This window comes from Sylvia atricapilla, chromosome 2 (genome assembly GCF_009819655.1).
Source record: "Sylvia atricapilla isolate bSylAtr1 chromosome 2, bSylAtr1.pri, whole genome shotgun sequence".
Classification (NCBI taxonomy): domain Eukaryota; kingdom Metazoa; phylum Chordata; class Aves; order Passeriformes; family Sylviidae; genus Sylvia; species Sylvia atricapilla.
Window position 1 is genome coordinate 91,762,623 of NC_089141.1, and position 17,515 is coordinate 91,780,137.

The 17,515-nt window shown below is 35.6% G+C and overlaps 1 protein-coding gene across 1 annotated transcript in view; it reads right to left on the reverse strand.

The window, feature by feature from the left end:
* The window catches only part of MYO16 (myosin XVI), a 267,582-nt gene that overhangs the window by 90,154 nt on the left and 159,913 nt on the right, over nucleotides 1–17,515 (reverse strand). Inside the window, exons 20-22 of the mRNA XM_066313833.1 lie at nucleotides 15,370–15,442; nucleotides 6,172–6,324; nucleotides 5,389–5,589 (exon numbers count right to left, since the gene is read on the reverse strand). Of these exons, the coding sequence (XP_066169930.1) occupies nucleotides 5,389–5,589; nucleotides 6,172–6,324; nucleotides 15,370–15,442 (427 nt within the window). The remainder of the gene's footprint in view (nucleotides 1–5,388; nucleotides 5,590–6,171; nucleotides 6,325–15,369; nucleotides 15,443–17,515) is intronic.

Below are 17,515 nucleotides of genomic sequence, written 5' to 3' on the forward strand. Positions count from 1 at the left end.
CCTGGAATATTAAGAACAATTTGGCCATATTCCCAGGTAAAAATGAAAATGTTACTATTTTAACAGCAAAACAATTAAACTCAGAAACTCAGTTTTACCTGTGTTGTAAGTTTTAGTTAATTAGAAAATAATTAGTTCATGTAGCAGAAGAGAAATTTTTGAGCACATGTCCAAGGACAACTTAGTGCACAGAGAGGCACTTGTAGTTGCTCATTTTCTGCCAGTACTTGAATGTGAGTGATATGCTTGCAGTTTTTCAGGATCACTGGGTTTATCAACCTCCCAAACCAAGCCTTGTTAAGCAATGAGTGAGCTAAATAATTTTATACTCTGTCAATTCTTATTCTAACACTGTGATAGAATGGCATTTTGAAAGAAAGAAATATTTAGAAACAAAATAGGTGGGTGGGGGAAAGTGTTTCATCATTTTCTTCAGTAAGTGAAAATCCCAAATCAAGACTATTGAAAGAGAGAGAGAGAAAGAGAGAAAAATCAAGACTTTCTTGCCTGTGTGAAAACCAGAATCTATGTCAAGTAGTTTTTATAGGCCTTGGTACAGTTTAGATTGAATTGATTTGATTGTTGTGTCTGGGGATTCAGTCTGGGGAAAAAATAGTGAAAATGGAAGCATCCTTATTGATTAATCCACCTCCATTTGTCTTTTGATTTAGAGGTTTAGTTTCATAGTCTGCCTGGGATATATAAGGCATTTCAGAGAAGACTGCCTTGGTGAAGGTGAGCTGACAGCTGAGAGGTATTTTTGATGTGCAGGTGGCTGAGAAATGAAAGACATTGATCTGCACTTAAAGGAACATTACGTGCACTAGTTTATAGGGAAAAGAAGTGGATCTTCAGGTTTGGTTGGTTTTTTACAGTACAAAAAATCAAAACAGTGGCAAGATAAACAGCGACAAGGGGCTTATCTCATTAGTAAATTAGAGTTTAATTTAAACAGCAGAAAGTTTAAATTATGATAATGTATTATTCAGATGACATGAGCAATGGGGCAAATAGCTAATATGTCAAATACTGATATGTTAAATACCACTATTAGGTAAAGATGGGTGTCCTGGCACTGTGCTAAGACGATATATTTCTGATTTACTTACTGATATGTTAATTCTTCCACAAAAATTTAAAAGTAAAGCACTTTGAATCCTTGAGAAAGTCCAATAATGGAATTGTTATTCTTCAAAAATCATGGCTATTGATATGCCCAACAGTCCAAACATACAATTTTATGTGAAGCCCTTCCATAAGTGAAAGCCCCGAATGTAAATATTAAGGTTATCAATAAATGAACCTAGAAATTCAGTACTATAGATTCTTAGGACAGGTTTAGTTAATGGTCAGATGCACCCATAAAATGCTTTGCTACCTCAAGCTTGCAAGGTGTAGCAATGTGCCCCTGCCCCCACAGTCAGTCTCTGTGAGAAGCATCTCAGGGTACTCACAGTCACATCAGGCATCATAAACAAAGCAATGCCCCAGATGAGCAGAAATTTTCTGGAAGAAATCAGACTGCCAGTATTCAGAGAAATGTGTTAAACAACCTTCAGATAAAGCCTTTCACTGGGATATTTTTTTCGTTTTAGTCATAAAACCCCTAAATCATTCTCTTCTGCCTGAACAAAACAGATAAGCTTTTTGTCTTACAGCACTCAGTTACCAAGACATTAAACAGCTCTTAGAAAAGACTCATAATGTGTCAAGGTATTGTAGGATTCTGTTCAGCTGTAAAATTAAAACCAGGAGATAAAGTAAAATACTTGGTATGATAAAGTACTGATTCTCACAGTGGCCTTTGCTAAGCATGTGTTCATGTGTGTTCACAAGCAATATATCATATTACCCAAGCAGAAAAAGACAGATTTAATCTTGTTCAAGAATAATAGCAATATTCAAAAGAAATGAGGCAAAATTCATTTTCTCTCTTCCACTGGATCATTCTGTTGCATTTGTGTAAAATTCATTCTCAGATTCCACTAAAATATCTGACCCTTGTGCTGATTTCTTCCATGTGCATAAGCTAACTTGTGCATATTGTTCCTCTTTCTTCCCTCCAAAACAGCACAAAGAAAAAAAAAAAACAAAAACCCAAGGTCACTCAGAACAGTATGAAACACACAGGCTTCCTTGAAGTATTGATTCAGCAACAAAATTAAGTGTGGATTCCAAATTATTTGGATTTCTTTTCCCCCTTACATGCTACTTTGAGCCTCCTGTGTGTTCTTTGTCTCAATTCAACATCATGCTTTCTTATTTTTACTTCTGACCCATTTTCTCTTTTTTTCTCTCAGTTCTGCTTTTTCTGGGATAGTTTAAATCTCATTATGCTTGGATCAATAGCATGACATATTTAGTCTTATGAAAAGTTGCTGAGCATGAAACTTAAGGGAATTGGCAATACCTCCCAATCCATGACACATTCAATTAAAAAAGACTTGATAGTGGAAGAAAAGATAATTTTTCTACCTGTATCCTGACACAAAATTTCACCAAATATGAACATATTAGAGGTCTTTAAAACTGTATGGACACATCTGTATCAGCTGTAATTATCTCAGAATATAAAGCTAACTATATCACTTTTGTTCACACAAAAAATTGTGTGTCAATCTTAGTTATATATAAAAAAGTAGGTCTTTTCAGTGAGGAAGTATTTTTAATAATGGCACTTTTCAGTTTAACCGCATTTCTTATTTTCTAAAATAGCTACTGCAAGTGTCTGAGTAAAGAAATTAACCTAATTCATTCTGGAATTTGACCTACATCCATATACTACTGATGAAAAGAAGCCTAAATTACCAGGGTCAGAATTGGTTCATACCAGAGCCAATACAGAATATTAGCTTTGTTCTAAAACAGAGTCTGCTGCATTCAGTGTGACTTCCCCCTCAACTGCCATCCTAGACACATCACCTAAACATAAATGATTAACACTAGAAATGAAGGTTTTCATGTTTGGTTACCTGTCACAATTTACTGGTAATTCTTTCTCTACACTTTAAGTCTGATTCATCTTTCAATTATACTCATGTAAACACAGAAAACGTTTACCAAGTTAAAGAAGTAAAAATCAGTTAAAAATTGTAGTGAGAATATGATTAAGGCTCTTTGTTTTAAATTTGGGGATCTCTGAAGGCAACAATCACTAAATGAACCTAGAAATTCAGTATTATAGATTCTTAGGACAGGTTTAGCTGATGGTCAGATGCACCCATAAAACGCTTTGCTACCTCAAGCTTCCAAGGTGTAGCAAGATTGCTTTATACTTCACTTACATTAGAGCCATTTAATTGATATCAGACTATTAAAATGGATCGCAAAACCTGCCAAACTATATTGATACTTTATATATGAAATTATTATTTTTGAGTGCAAATAAATCCTGATATACTTAAAAGCCCCATCCTTTAAAATTTTTCATAAATCACATATCACCAATGACTTCTATAAAAAGTTACTAAATGTAGTAACGGTACAATCTAAAGAACAGCATCAACAGCTTTAAAATTTGAGGTTTTCATATTCAGGCTCTCAACATCTGAAGACATACTAGTCTGAGAATAAGCTCAATTTATGTCATTTAGTACAGGCACACTATCATCGAAGTTTTATATAAGTACACATCATGAAAAACAGGCTATTTCAATCTATGATAGCTGCATAACAGTCCCACAAGACACCAAAAATGCAAGTGTCTTTAAGGATTTAGCTCAATTACTATTAAAGCAAGGAGAGTTAAGCAGTTGCAAGAGGACTTTTCTGTTTTGGCAGAGCTAAGAATTTTGCTGTAAGGATGCAAAGAACAACCTGACTGTAATAGTTTCTTGGCCAATGTAAATCAAAGGATCTCCACTGACTTCAAAAGAATGTGTGGATTTACATTACTTGGAGAGATGTCTATTTCTTCATGCTTTTAGATTAAATGTCATTACTATTATTAGGAAAAAGGTCAAACGAAGTGTCTATGTTATAAAACAAAAATCTAAACAACCATGCAAGACTGAAATAGATGTTAATGAAAAATGTCCTCTTTACCACTCACAGTTTAACTTTCAGAACTAGGCACCTGAAATACTGGTCTTAACAAATCTTCTGAATGCTTCTTCAGAGAATAAGGCAAAATGTATTTAATTTTGAAGAAATTTGCTTATTATTCTGGTTGTGATTTTAATGTAGATGCCTTGCAGCTGCTTCCATGTCAAGTTATGGGGTGTGAAACATTTTTGAGCTCTTATGATAAATTTGTACGAACAGAATGGCATTAAAAATACTTATGTAACAAGTATAAAAAGTTTATAAATTAAATTCGACATCTGAAGATCATGGTCAGTTCTGGTAAGTTTCACAAAATCTTGGTTGTACTGTTATCTAACCACTGTGTGCCCACATTCCTACTGACAAGTCCCAGTAGTGGAGGTATTCAAACCACTTAACCCTGGCAAACAATTTGATTCTAAGTAGAAGGCCTTGTGACGAAAGAACCTACAGGGAGTTATTCAGAGTATTTGGCCTAGGAACTTAAGCACTACTCAAATAGTCTTTTCCATAATGACCACATTTCTATCATTGGGCAGGAACGAATTTGCTTGCGTCAAAACAAACTCGGGACTTACATCAGCTTCATTTCCAAATGGGGAGCCAAAAAATAGATCTATCTCTATTTATACCGCTGTCAGACTATCAAAAAAAATACTATCCCTTTAAACACATATCTAACTTGCTTGCTCTCAGTTGTACATGGTTGTGGGGACAATGTGAAAATGAAATCTTGGAAAGGAAAGGGTAAGAAGCCTATTTAAAGAACTGATTACACTATTCCTGTGAACACTGCAGGCAGGAGAATAAAAAAATATTAACCTAATTTTACAGTCATGCTGAAAGACATTTAGTATGTTCTGAGTTTTTTGCAGGAAAAAATATTATGACTACTAACGGAAAACGTGGGGGTTTTGTTTTTGATTTTTTTTACCAGATTCATGCTGGTAACCCAGGTACCTACACATATAGCAGAGGAGCTAAAGGGAACCTGTCCTGTCCTGAAACCACATCTGTACGCAAAGTGAAGCCAACTAAAAATGGCATTAAACATTTATGCTGGGGGATCTTAATCACCCTCTGCTACATTAGATGCTTACAAGGAAGACAAAATTTAGGAGCCAGAAGGCTCTTAAATGTAGGTAGCCCATATCCTGCATGCTATGATGAAAGCTACACATTTTATACACTAGATATGGCATTGAGATTCTAAGTTGTCCTCTGAAAATATGTCACTCAACAATGAAATCCTATTTGTAGCCAGGAGCTGGAGAAGCCATGTAAAACTTTGTTTTGTTAACTTTTTTTCATTAGCTGTATGTAAATGATATTCAAACAACTTACCCTCCCAGCATAATGCATAACAGTGAAGGTGGAGCCCAGATCCTTTGTGGCAAGGTTACCATTTCCATCTTTTGTGGAGGAGTAGACTGTATTTGTATCTGATGTATCCAGGTAAGACTGAATGCGTTTAGAAAGACTCTGCTCCACTGACCAAATAGATTGGCTTTCTTCATCCAGCATTGACAAAAAGCCTGATGGTTTCTGAAACAAAAAATAGGTTTTTCTTATTTTATACAGGAGCAATAGAATTTCATTTGTTCCTAGTAGAGTAACACAGCTTGTAATTTAGTAAATGGAAATATATATATCACCTCAAAAAACAGGAAAAATAAAGAAGATAAAAATATTTTGCTAAGTGTTCAAGGCTGGTTCTTCTATAAGAAATGCAAGTGACAGTAATTCAGTTGTCAAAAATGATCACTATTGGCAACCTGTTAGAAACTGATAGTGTTACTTGCTTCCTAGAAGTTGTCTGGGAACTATCTTCAGGCACTAGAGAAAGCACCAGGGTCACAAGAGAGCCCCGTCAGTCGTATGGCAGCACAGTCACCATGCCATGGAACACAGATGAGACACATGAACCCCCACAGGTAGGGAGGTTCTGCTGCATCTTCATCAGTCCTGCTCTGTTAGTGAGCTCTGTGAGCCATGATTTATGGCCTCTTTGATCCATAACCTTGTCTGAAGACTCATAAATTGGAATATGCAAAGAAAAGTTTATATTAGCCTAACATGCACAGAGTGTGTATAAATATACATGGTGTAAAATGATCTCGAAACTACCTGAAAGAAAAAATCCAAGACTGCAGTATGGTTACCAGGAGAATACACTGTTTCCATGGCAACTCCCTCTTGTACACATTCTGCTTGCTCTTGTAGGAAAAGCACTTCATTGATGTACTGGTGTATCTTCTCATTGGTCATGTTGACACACAGCTATTGTAAAATGAAGAAAAAATGAGTATTAGATGTTTACTGGATAATTCATTGATGTAGGTTTTACTGCACGTCTAATACCAAATCTGAGGTATCTCTTGGTAGACCAGAGATTTAGGAAGAACCTAGAGAAATTTAGATTTTAATACCTATTACTATTAAATTGGGAATACACAGTTTTCTGCCAGCACACTTAATTGTGAATTCCACATAAGAGTTAGCAAACATCAGCATGATCAAATAAAGTGGAAATTTATACTTATTCCATTAATGAAGAAGGGTAAGTCTACATATAAATTGGTATATTTAATATTCTTCTGCATTTTATATTCAGGGAGATTTTACAAATACAATGTGCTTTTAGAAAAAAAAAACACAAAAGAAACCTACATATTTGGTTAAGATCCTGAGTTTGTTGCCAGTTCAGTGCTAACAAAGACAAAACTCTGTTTCCACATATAATGTCACTGAAGTCTAAAGCAGTCTCTAAAGTGCTTATTGTGTTTTACCAAAACATGTAAAACATCTAGGGACATTTTACTAGATGCTTCTCTCAATTTTATACAATGGGAATTATTATTTATACATTGGTCTCAATTTTATACAAGGTTGGGAAGAAAATGGTGTTCCATAGAAAAGTTCAACATTTGGAGAGAAAAATAGTGTAGAAGCTTCTAAAATATTTTGTTCGATTGACTTATAGGATGCAAAACTAAACATATTCACAGAAATATTATTTCAATTGAAAAAAAGGTGGGAATCGTATCAGGTTATTTGTGTGCTTTTGTGTTTTATTCAGAGCTCACCTGCTAAAATAAATAAACATTTAATAACCTTGTGGAATAAATGTTTTAACTGTGGGTTTGGTTTTTTTTACATTACAGTGGAAATTTTAGTTGAAAATTTGAAAATCTCCTCCTATGCTACATTAACTATGACTAAGAAATTAAGAAAACAGAAACTCCTGAAAGGGTGCAAGAACACTTCATATGAGGAATTGAATCAAGGAATGCCTGCATGCATTTTCTTTTCAGTCTAAACTAGTCACATATTTGTGTTGGACAGACATTAACTATATCTTCTGTTAATAAAGTGTGTAAAAGCAATTCTACCACCAAGTCATATTAAAAGATATGAAATATTTAGATCAACCCTGAAATTACATAGCTTATCATCCAGATGAGGGAGGAGAACACAAGTAATGTGTAAGAGCAGCCTAAATTTTCCATTAACACCTCTTGTTAGTATAGCAAACTTGTACTTGCTATACAATAAAACAGACTACTGTGAAAAACAGCAAGAAGAAATGAGACAAAGCTCATTTTCCAACCAAATGTCTGTTAGCTGTATCTACTAACGCATGGCATTGCAGACAAAAGACAGCCTCAAACAAAAACAATATTTCTTTAAAGTGGGATTTATAAACATTCAGATTTTTATCTTATTTTATTTACAATAGAAATATTCAACTGACTTCCAGTATTTACTTATTTCATGGAAAAGAAAGCTTTTTTAACTGTGTGGCAGGCAAAATGTGCTTTACTGATCACTTCTGGAATTCTAATTACAAAATCTTTCCAGAAGCTTGTTAACATTATTTTGTAAGGTAGACAAGCTTACACTTTGCAGAATATGTTAAAGCCTTAAAATTGTGCATGCTATATTTATTTTATTTGCAGATGACTTATTTAGAGAACCAGGTCATTAAACTTTACAAAGGTGTATTTTACAATAAGAAGAACTGTCAAAATCCCTATAAACTCAAGCTTGCTTTTCATCATGACCCAATCTCTTAAAATGCATTTAAAAAAAAGTATCGAGAGCCTGACCGTGCAGCAAAATTACTGAACTACACAATTTGAGACAAAGGGAAGGTTGTCTTGGACACATCTTAAAAAGATCTGATAAACAGCATTGATTTTAAGTAGCAAAAATAAAAGGAATACTATTTTGTTAAAACATTCATACATAGCATGCTTAAATGGTAAAGAAAGAAACAAAATTTTAAAATCTACCAACCAGTCTATGATGGCATACACTGGGGTGCTTCTTAAGCAACATAAGCAACAATGTCCCCCAGACTGGCAGACTTGCCACAATGCCACTAAGGTACTGCAGAGCAGTACTTGCAAGAGCTCAAGCACTTGCACAAACTGGAAACTGCTCCAAAGCTGCTCTCTAGAGCAGTGGCTGAGAGAACAGCTCTGCAGAAAGAGAACCAGGACACCAGCCAGGGACTGATGGAAAGCAACACATTCTGATCGGATCATTCTCCATTTCAGTGCTTTATAAAACCTGCTGGGAAAAGGTAGTAAAATGAAGGTTTCAAATTCAAAGCTTGGCACAGGTTGACATAATAGTTAAAGCAGCTGAAATGTAGAAAAGGGATGAATATTAACTAAACTAGCTTTGAAAACCCAAATTCTTTTGCTCCATGTCTTGTATTTATTATATAAAACAACGATCTACTTTCTGTCCAAAGATCTGAAAAGACCATAGAGCTGCATTTTTTAAACATATAGTTAACCATACCCATATAAATTAGATGGAAATATAGCAGTAATTAAAAAAACCCCAAACCAAAAAACCAAACGCAAATAGATTTTTTAACTAAAAGAAATATTTGAGGAATACCTTTAAGAACCATATTTGCTTTACCTAGCAGCATTAATCAATATTACCTATGGGACTTTTTGCCATTAAATATTGTTAAACTGTTCTTGATATGCGCCTCATGGGCTCCATTATGTCTTATAAGTATTTCTCTTTCTACCAGTCTTTTTTACATTAACTCACTATCATGTCCCAGTGAAAATAAATACACCATATATTTGTTTGTCTTCTCTAAGAGGTCCTTTTAGAACATTTTTAAAAGAAAAAAAAATAAGCTCAAGTATTAAAAAAAAACCAAAAAACAAACAAACAAAACTCCCCCATAACTTGCAGCACCATCCAATTTGTAGATTTTGGAAAATAATATAGTGGCATTTGGTATAAACAGTAAGTATTCATCACATCAGACAGCATTAGCTTTATCTCTCTTCTTTTACCACATTTGACCAATTAGTATCACTAAGTACATCCCAAATTAAAATTTAGGTAGAGTACCAAAATTTTACTGTGCTCTGAAGACAGAAAAGCACCCATGACTAATGAAATTTCCCTGCTTTTCATCCTATTCAATTTTTAGGCTCTTATGCCTATTTGAAAAAGGCATTACCAAAGAAGGAAATTTGTGGAAAGCAAACTTGGTGACTGTCAATCAGTGAGTAAAAGATGGATGCAAAGACCCTTTGGAAAGCTCATTTACATCCTTTGGTCATGCAGAAGGATTAACTCTCCCAAGGAATGCGTATTCAGAGGATGGAGTAAAGCTTACAGCTGTCATTTCAACACATCTATCAGGCCCTAATTTATGGGTCGAGATGATGAAGTTACAATGTCAAATTTAACCTGCAAGGAAGTGCCCTAATACTTCTGAAAAATGTAATTTCTAAGATAATCAAACACAGAATCATCTTTTCTCTGAGGCTGGACTCAGAAGATATTTTTAAACCTAAGCTTGACACTCACTTATTTTTCAGAAGTGTCTTGAATGCTGTTCCCTCTTGTGTCTGCTACCCAAATATTTCAACACTCTTTGCATTATGTATAGTACCCATCAGAATATTTCTAATGAATTGATAACAAAACTTGAACCATTATGTTGCTCCCTTTGTCTTTTGGAGCTGATAGGATCTAACACAGATTTCTTGTTCTCCATGCAGCTCCAACACAAATTCAGACATGGTCCTTCTACCTCTGTCAGAAGATCTTTAATTCAGTGGGACTCTGTATCATCTCTGGGATCAGTTGCCATTACCTGATCTGTGTTCCTCATGTAATGTAAGAGAGGATGGTGCTATATTAAAACTTTGCTACAGATAACTGTTGCCTGAGAAGTCTTCTGCAAAGGAGGGTCTGAAATGCCCCTCAAAAAAGGGACAATTTCAAAAAACATGTAACAAGAATATTTCCCTAAAAGAGTTTGTAATTGTTCTGAAACAAAAATAGTTCTAAATTATTTTTTCACTCATAATGCTGGCCAGAAACTAAGTACTCTGGGATAAAAAAGGGTGCTACTGCAGAAAAGATGTCAATTAAATGTTGTTGTACAGTTTTTCACCAATCAATCACAAACTGAATTGAGCTAGGAATCTCAATTTGCGATAAATTATTTTATTTTTGGCTACAAAATGTCTACTGTAAAAGGATAAAAAAAAATATTTTACGGTCAGGTACATGATAAGCCAGCTTTAAAGTCAAGTAACACCAGTTTTCCAGTGGCTGACTGGAACAGGTAATAGTGCTTTGCATAAATGGAAAGAAATGTATGCACTGGGAAGAAGACAAAGAGACTAAGAGAGTAGAGTACGCCCTGACAAAGGCCATAAAGAGTGTAAGATCCTCAGGAACCGGACTGTGAAAGAAAGCAATACACAGGATTGCCAGGCCCTTGAGGGAAGGAAGAGGCTTTTACAGCCCTGCTCAGCTTTTCTTTGTGTCCCCACCCACTCCTTGCTGATGGGCCCAGCCCCAGGTGATGCCATGGCAGTGCCAGCTTCCAGCTCTTTCTCCAGCTGCTTGTGACAGGGTCCCAGCCCTGCCTGGCTACTTGCCATCCTTGGGGTCCTCCTGTTGCCTGGCTCCTGCCAAGGATCAGCTGGTACTCGCTGCTCCACAGCAAGGTTAAAACCTTCCTGTGCATGGAGGCTAGCAAAACTCCGACTTAAAAATACCACCTCACATTTCCTCGTTAAAGACTGAATTAACATGGTTAGCACTTTCCATCATCCTGTGGGGAGTAAAGAATACTCCAGCACTGGGAACTGCAGTGGAAGGCTCTGCATTAAGCCCCTACCTAGTAACAGAGCCCAGTGTGCACTAGCAGCTACCTATTCAACAGGAGAACAGGACTCTCCATCTCTCTGCACAGGCAAAACCAAAGAGGGTTGATTTCTTCCGTGTAAAACAAAATCTTGAAATGCTCTTTCAGACTGTCCAAATGTAAAAACCTGTGTGTGACCTCCCACCTACTGTCACTGAGACTGCAATGACTTACCTTATGTCAAAAGTTACATCATGTAACTTTTTTCTATTCATATCTATCCATCTTCAAAATAGGCAACGTGACCTTACATTCAGACAGATAGAAGCAGTGCAATTTAATGTCAAATAATCTGTTATGGTTGTTTTGGCTAGGAAATGTTATATGACAAAAATGTCATGTCAGCAGAGTTAACCATAGAAATAATATGCTACCACACCTAATAATAAACATAGGTGAAAATTCCAATACAGCTGGGTTCTATGAACTCTTCTGCTTCACCATAGTGACTGAAGTAGTCCTGAGTAGGGCAGGCAATGCTCTCAGCTCACAGAGCCAGCTGGCTCCTGTTGCAGAAGATGTGCTGCACAGAGCTGACAGGGAAGCTGCCATGGGAGCTGTGCCTCTCCCAGAGCTGTACTGCATCACACAGATAATGTGCCTGCACTTTATTGGGTATGGAGTTGTATGGGAGTCGAGACACTTGACTGTTCCAGTGACCTGCAGTACTAATTTAGATAAATCACTTATATTTCCTATAAAAAGAATAATAAAAACTTAAGAGGCCTACAGATGTAAAATACCATGCAAGAGCTAACACATAATTTAGCAAAAACTATATACTTTCTTCAGTTTCTCATTTAAATTATATATCAGACAGAAAAGACTACTAGCATTGTCCATTTAACTTTATTGCATTGTTGTTCTTTATGATGAATCTGCAGCTACAGGTTTCTATTTCTGTAGAAAGACCTGACTCTCTGTAGAGAGAAGAAAAGCTACTCTTGCTCCTCTAATGTCTGGTTCTACTTTTGTAATACAATTTTGTAGAAATAGCTAGGGGAAAATGGTACAGGCAACTATCCATCCTGCTTATTTTTTGATATATTCATTGGTCATTAGTTTGGTGTCAAAAATAAACTATCAAAAGCATTAAGGTTGTAGCATTCCTTGAATGTACTATTTGGAATTGTGCTGTAAAGGGGTCATAAATAAGATCTAACCTAGTTTTAAACTCTACTGGAAGACAAGAAGACATCTTCTAGTTTTAAAGGGGTGCAGAAAAAATTGTAAATAAATAGAGTCTTTCTCAAATAGGGAAGCCTGAGAAAACACTGAATTAGCACTGGAAATTGCCATTGATATTTTTGGTAGAGCACTTGTATTTCCTGAAATGACCACAAAATGAAGGCCATTTCTCTACAGAATAGGAAAGAGAAATTGTGTCCATTTCTGACCATGTTCCAGTGTGGTTGTATACAAAGCTCTTCTGGCACAGCAGGTATGAGGCTGCTCCAGGAAAATGCTGTTCCCAAGCTAATGATCACTGCTAGGAAGTGATTGTAAATTGTTATTAGGGTGAGCTAAAAGTATGCTGTAGTCATTTACCATAGCTCAGCTGATGAGCAGTAAAAGCAGTAACTCACTGAGTCCTGGTAATTCGGAAGCTTTCAGTCTTTATTGAGAAATGACTCCTTCAGACTGTGGCTTCTAAAAACATTGTTCCCCGCCTTTCCGCTTTTAAATTTCATACCAAAAATCAAAACTCCCCTCATTATTGCTGATTCCACACTTATTTACTGTTATTTTAGAATTATATGTCCCATTTTTGTGCTTATATCACACATGTTCTATACAATAAAGGCTTACCAATACTCACCAAGTACAAGGAAAACTGAACACTTAATATTTTTTAAGTTCTAATGCCTTCTTGTTTACAATGATCTATAAAAGTTTTCTCTCTACAAGCTGTCAGCCACACAGTTTTGTCTGCAGAATTTATCAGATTCTTGGTGTAGGCATAATTCCTTTTACTTTTCTAGTCCTTTGACAGCTATCTTCCTTTGCATTGCTCATGAGTTGTTCCTAGACCAATTCTTCATTTGACTTCAATATTTCAATATCTAATGCCTTGTCATTCCAAAATATACACTGAAGTAAACAAGTAATTCTATCCGGTTTATCCATCTCTGTTTGCCTGAACCATCTTCAAACACAGTTTATTAAAACTGACATGTGATTTACTATCTTATTGCTCTCTTAATTATGATATTAAACTGTCTATCCACTGGCCTGATATAAAGCACCAGAAAGAATTGCACAGCTACTTTGAATGTCCCCAGTATTGGGCAATCAGGAGGCATCAATTTTTATTGAAAACAGTCATAATTTTTTCCAAGAAAGCAGGAAAACAGATATCACAAACAGTGCCTTATCATATCCTAATTTGAAAAACAAAAAGGTTCATTTTCCCTAAAACTAGTTTTTTAATGATGTTCTAAAATATGCTAATCAAAATGTGATTAAAAAAGTAATTTTTATGGCCCCACTACTGTCTGGTTGTAACATTTAATGCTAACATTCTGCAGTCACAGGCCTTGACACTGGGCATGTTTGCAGACATGATGCAATGCTTTGCATGAGGACCCTATCTGGGCTAATGAGACTGTTTATTGTTAGGGTTAATGAGCCCAGACAGAACTCTGAACTAGACTGGACTACTAGAGAGCTCCAGCTAGGAAGTTCATGCTGTTTGGGGTAGGTCTGCATGATTAGTATGTACCACATGGAGATACAAACGGCTTCTCTTCACTGATACTACGACCTACCACTTCAGGAATCAGATATGTTAATTACATTATGAAGTTCAAGTAAAAAAAAACCCTCTCACTTCTGCTTTGTTTTTTCAGGAATGCAGTTAAATAGCTTCTTAGATAATGACTCAGATTATTACTTAATATTATTCAACAAAATGCACTCAGTCCTGGTGGAGGGACAGTAAGTATCCCTTGAAATATATTTATTTAGAAAAAATAGAATAAAAATGCAAATATGACTTTGAAATTATCATGTTTGTTACATAGAAATAATAAAATAAATTCCTTTTTACTCATTTTTCTTAGATCTTGTATTGTCTCTTCAAGTATCCTTTGCAGTTATTAAGCAGACAATTACTTACCCCAGAAAAGAGAATTTATGGTATTTCATGATGTGTATTGCAGATCTTTTATGAGTTTCATAAGAAAAAAACAATACAGAACAGGGTCAAAGGAAAATAACGAGTAAGTCCCAAGATTAACCACTCTCTTTTGAGAAAAATTTAAATTGCATAGAATACTTTATAATTATTAGTCAGGAGGCTTATGGATTTTTTTATATTTCATATACTCAGTCTGTTAAAATGTTATTAATTTTTCACTTTATATTTCCCCCTGAACGTGGAATTCTCAACCAGTAAAGGACTAAGAATATTGGTGCACATCAATAGTCCTTCATCCAGCAAATGTTCAAGCAAGGTAGAACTGCTTTGATTTTCTTCTGCTGCACTGCAGAAAGAAACAACTGAACAACTTAAATACTTCTTTGAGTGTGTTGTGTAGAGTCACTAATGCTTTCTGGAATATGTAATTCACAAGAGCTCTACTGTTCACAGACTAATGTTGAAGGTAGGCAAACATCTTAAAGACAGTTTGATATTTAAAAGGATTTTAAAGCATTAAGTGCCATAAATTTCAATTTATTTTCCATGGATGCAATTCAATTTTTTGAATGCTGTAATGTCACACACAGGTGAATCTGCCAGTAATGGCACTTAGCACAATGCAGCATTTTCATTTTATTTTTTCTCCAAGGCACCTGAAGACCTTTTGATCTGTCTTCCAATTCAGTATATTGTCCACAATACCACAAGCATGAAAAAAAAAATCACTATTTCCCTCAGATTGTCTTTAAGTGCTAATACTATCCCTCTTCAAATTCACAATAGTTATTTACTATATTATTTTAAAATTTTCAACAACTGTAAAAAACTCAGCATATAAATCATACACACATAGGTATAATGAGAGAAAATATTTGAAGAGAAAATTTTCACCTTCATGTATATTTGTATTCTGATAAAAACTGGTTAATTAGAGAAATAACAGGTACAGTAAATTCAGCAAACCATCCACACTTGCCTGTTCAAATGTATTCTTTTGAAATTCTTCAAATCCAAAAATATCTAATACTCCAATTTCAAACACCTGGTCACTGGGGAGAAAAAAGATATTACAGATAATATGAATTCAAGCAAGTGAATAACACATCTGTTGTTTCTGACAGAAGTATTTCTGTTCTATGACAAAAGCAGGCCGTATTTCAAAAACATGTATGAAATACACAAGCAGATCATGTACAGAACAGAATCAAAATTCTACTTACAACCCATTACACTGAACAGAAATAAAAAAGCAGGGCTCAAGGTTGCTTTAGCAGTGATGCTAAAAACTAAAATTGTAAGAGACGGAAAAAACCTTAACTTCCTAAAGACCAGTTTCTAAGGATTTAGGTAGCATTTTCTGACATCATGGATAATCATTCGGGGAAGTTTCAAGAATGCATGGTTGCACAGGTTATCTTTTACTGTTTATATTTCTTTGGCAGCCAGAATTGCTTCTACAGAATGTGCTTCAAGGGAAACCTGTTAAGCACAAGTCTTCTCTTGTGTCAGCATCAAGTAGAATTTCTGGCCTCAGGCTGCCCAAGAGGTTACATGCCCCAAGGGAAAAGAACAGTTGGGTCAGTCTTGAAGAAGGCAGATGTTCCTTCTCTGTATAAATAAAAGAGTAGTTGTTGACACTGCATCTTATTTGTCGTGTGTCACTGCATGCATTCAGGGAAGGGATTGCACTGTGGCCAGGTGGAAGGAGTGCAAGGGTCAGGCTAGAGCAGTCATTGGATTTGGACAGAAGAAATGGGAAAAGGACAGAGGTGTTACTATCCTGTACTTGGGTCAGAGTCATTGTAAGCCTGATCTAGAGAGGAAACTAAATTCACTGCAGTGAGCAAAATTAATATTTTGGGACATTCTGTTGCCTACTTTGCAACAATAATATTGCAGGCTACTTGTTCTGAGATCCTTCCATATTTTTTTTCTCCATATTACAAGTTTCCTCTATGTCTAAATCTCTGTGCATATCAGGCTATAGATTTAAAGGAGAAAAAGGTAACCCACTGTTGAAGTACAAGTTTATAGTTCCATTGCAGTCATTGTAACCCCTGCTTTGTCATTAGACGAGGATCCAGCCCTCAAAGTAAACTCCTATATAGCAAACAAACAAAGTAAAATAATTTGAAAAAAAAAATGCAGACTACAAAGCAAGCTAGGAAAAGCAATCCTCAGGGGCAAACAGAGCCTTTTTCAGAAATCATGCCCAAGAAGTTTGTCTTCATTTCAAAAGCACACTAGTTCAATGCACTACTGATTGTCACAGGACTAGCTGTGTGCGTAAATGTCAGACACAGATTGTTACATAATAAATCTAGTCCAGAATGGCTTTGTTGGGCAGGGGAGGTTATCAGGAGGTCGATTAGCCTCCAAGGAAACTTCTACAAGAAAAAGCATAAAGCTATATCACCACCTCTATCTCTAGCAATGAATGCTATTTAAATTGGGTTTCAAATGGAAGGCTCATTCACAACCGCTCCTGATTAGAGATGCGGGGGTGTACATTCCTTGTCAGAACAAATTTTTAACAAAATCTGACCATTTATAGAAAGAAAAATTAAATGTTTAAAAACAAACTACCTCAGAGAAACAAATATTGAAAAAACAGGACTGTTATGTTATTTAAATGTTTTGGGAAAAAAAAAAAGAGAAGCTAGAAATTTCAGAATAATTGATACATTTTCCTTTCCTTTCCTTTCCTTTCCTTTCCTTTCCTTTCCTTTCCTTTCCTTTCCTTTCCTTTCCTTTCCTTTCCTTTCCTTTCCTTTCCTTTCCTTTCCTTTCCTTTCCTTTCCTTTCCTTTCCTTTCCTTTCCTTTCCTTCCCTTCCCTTCCCTTCCCTTCCCTTCCCTTCCCTTCCCTTCCCTTCCCTCTTTTCTCCCATTTATATGTAGCCTTCCTTATAAGAAGGCAAAACATGAACTGCTGTGTAACATTGTACGACAGCTGAAATATTGCATTATATTTCATAATTTTAAAGAACTACTTAATACAGACAAAACAGCTTATTTCTCCTCTGTCTGGTTCAATTAATAATTTGAGACTGGATTGTTTACATCCCAGTTCAGTCCATGACTGCTATGTTGTCAAATTAGTCTCCATTACTTCCCCTCAAGG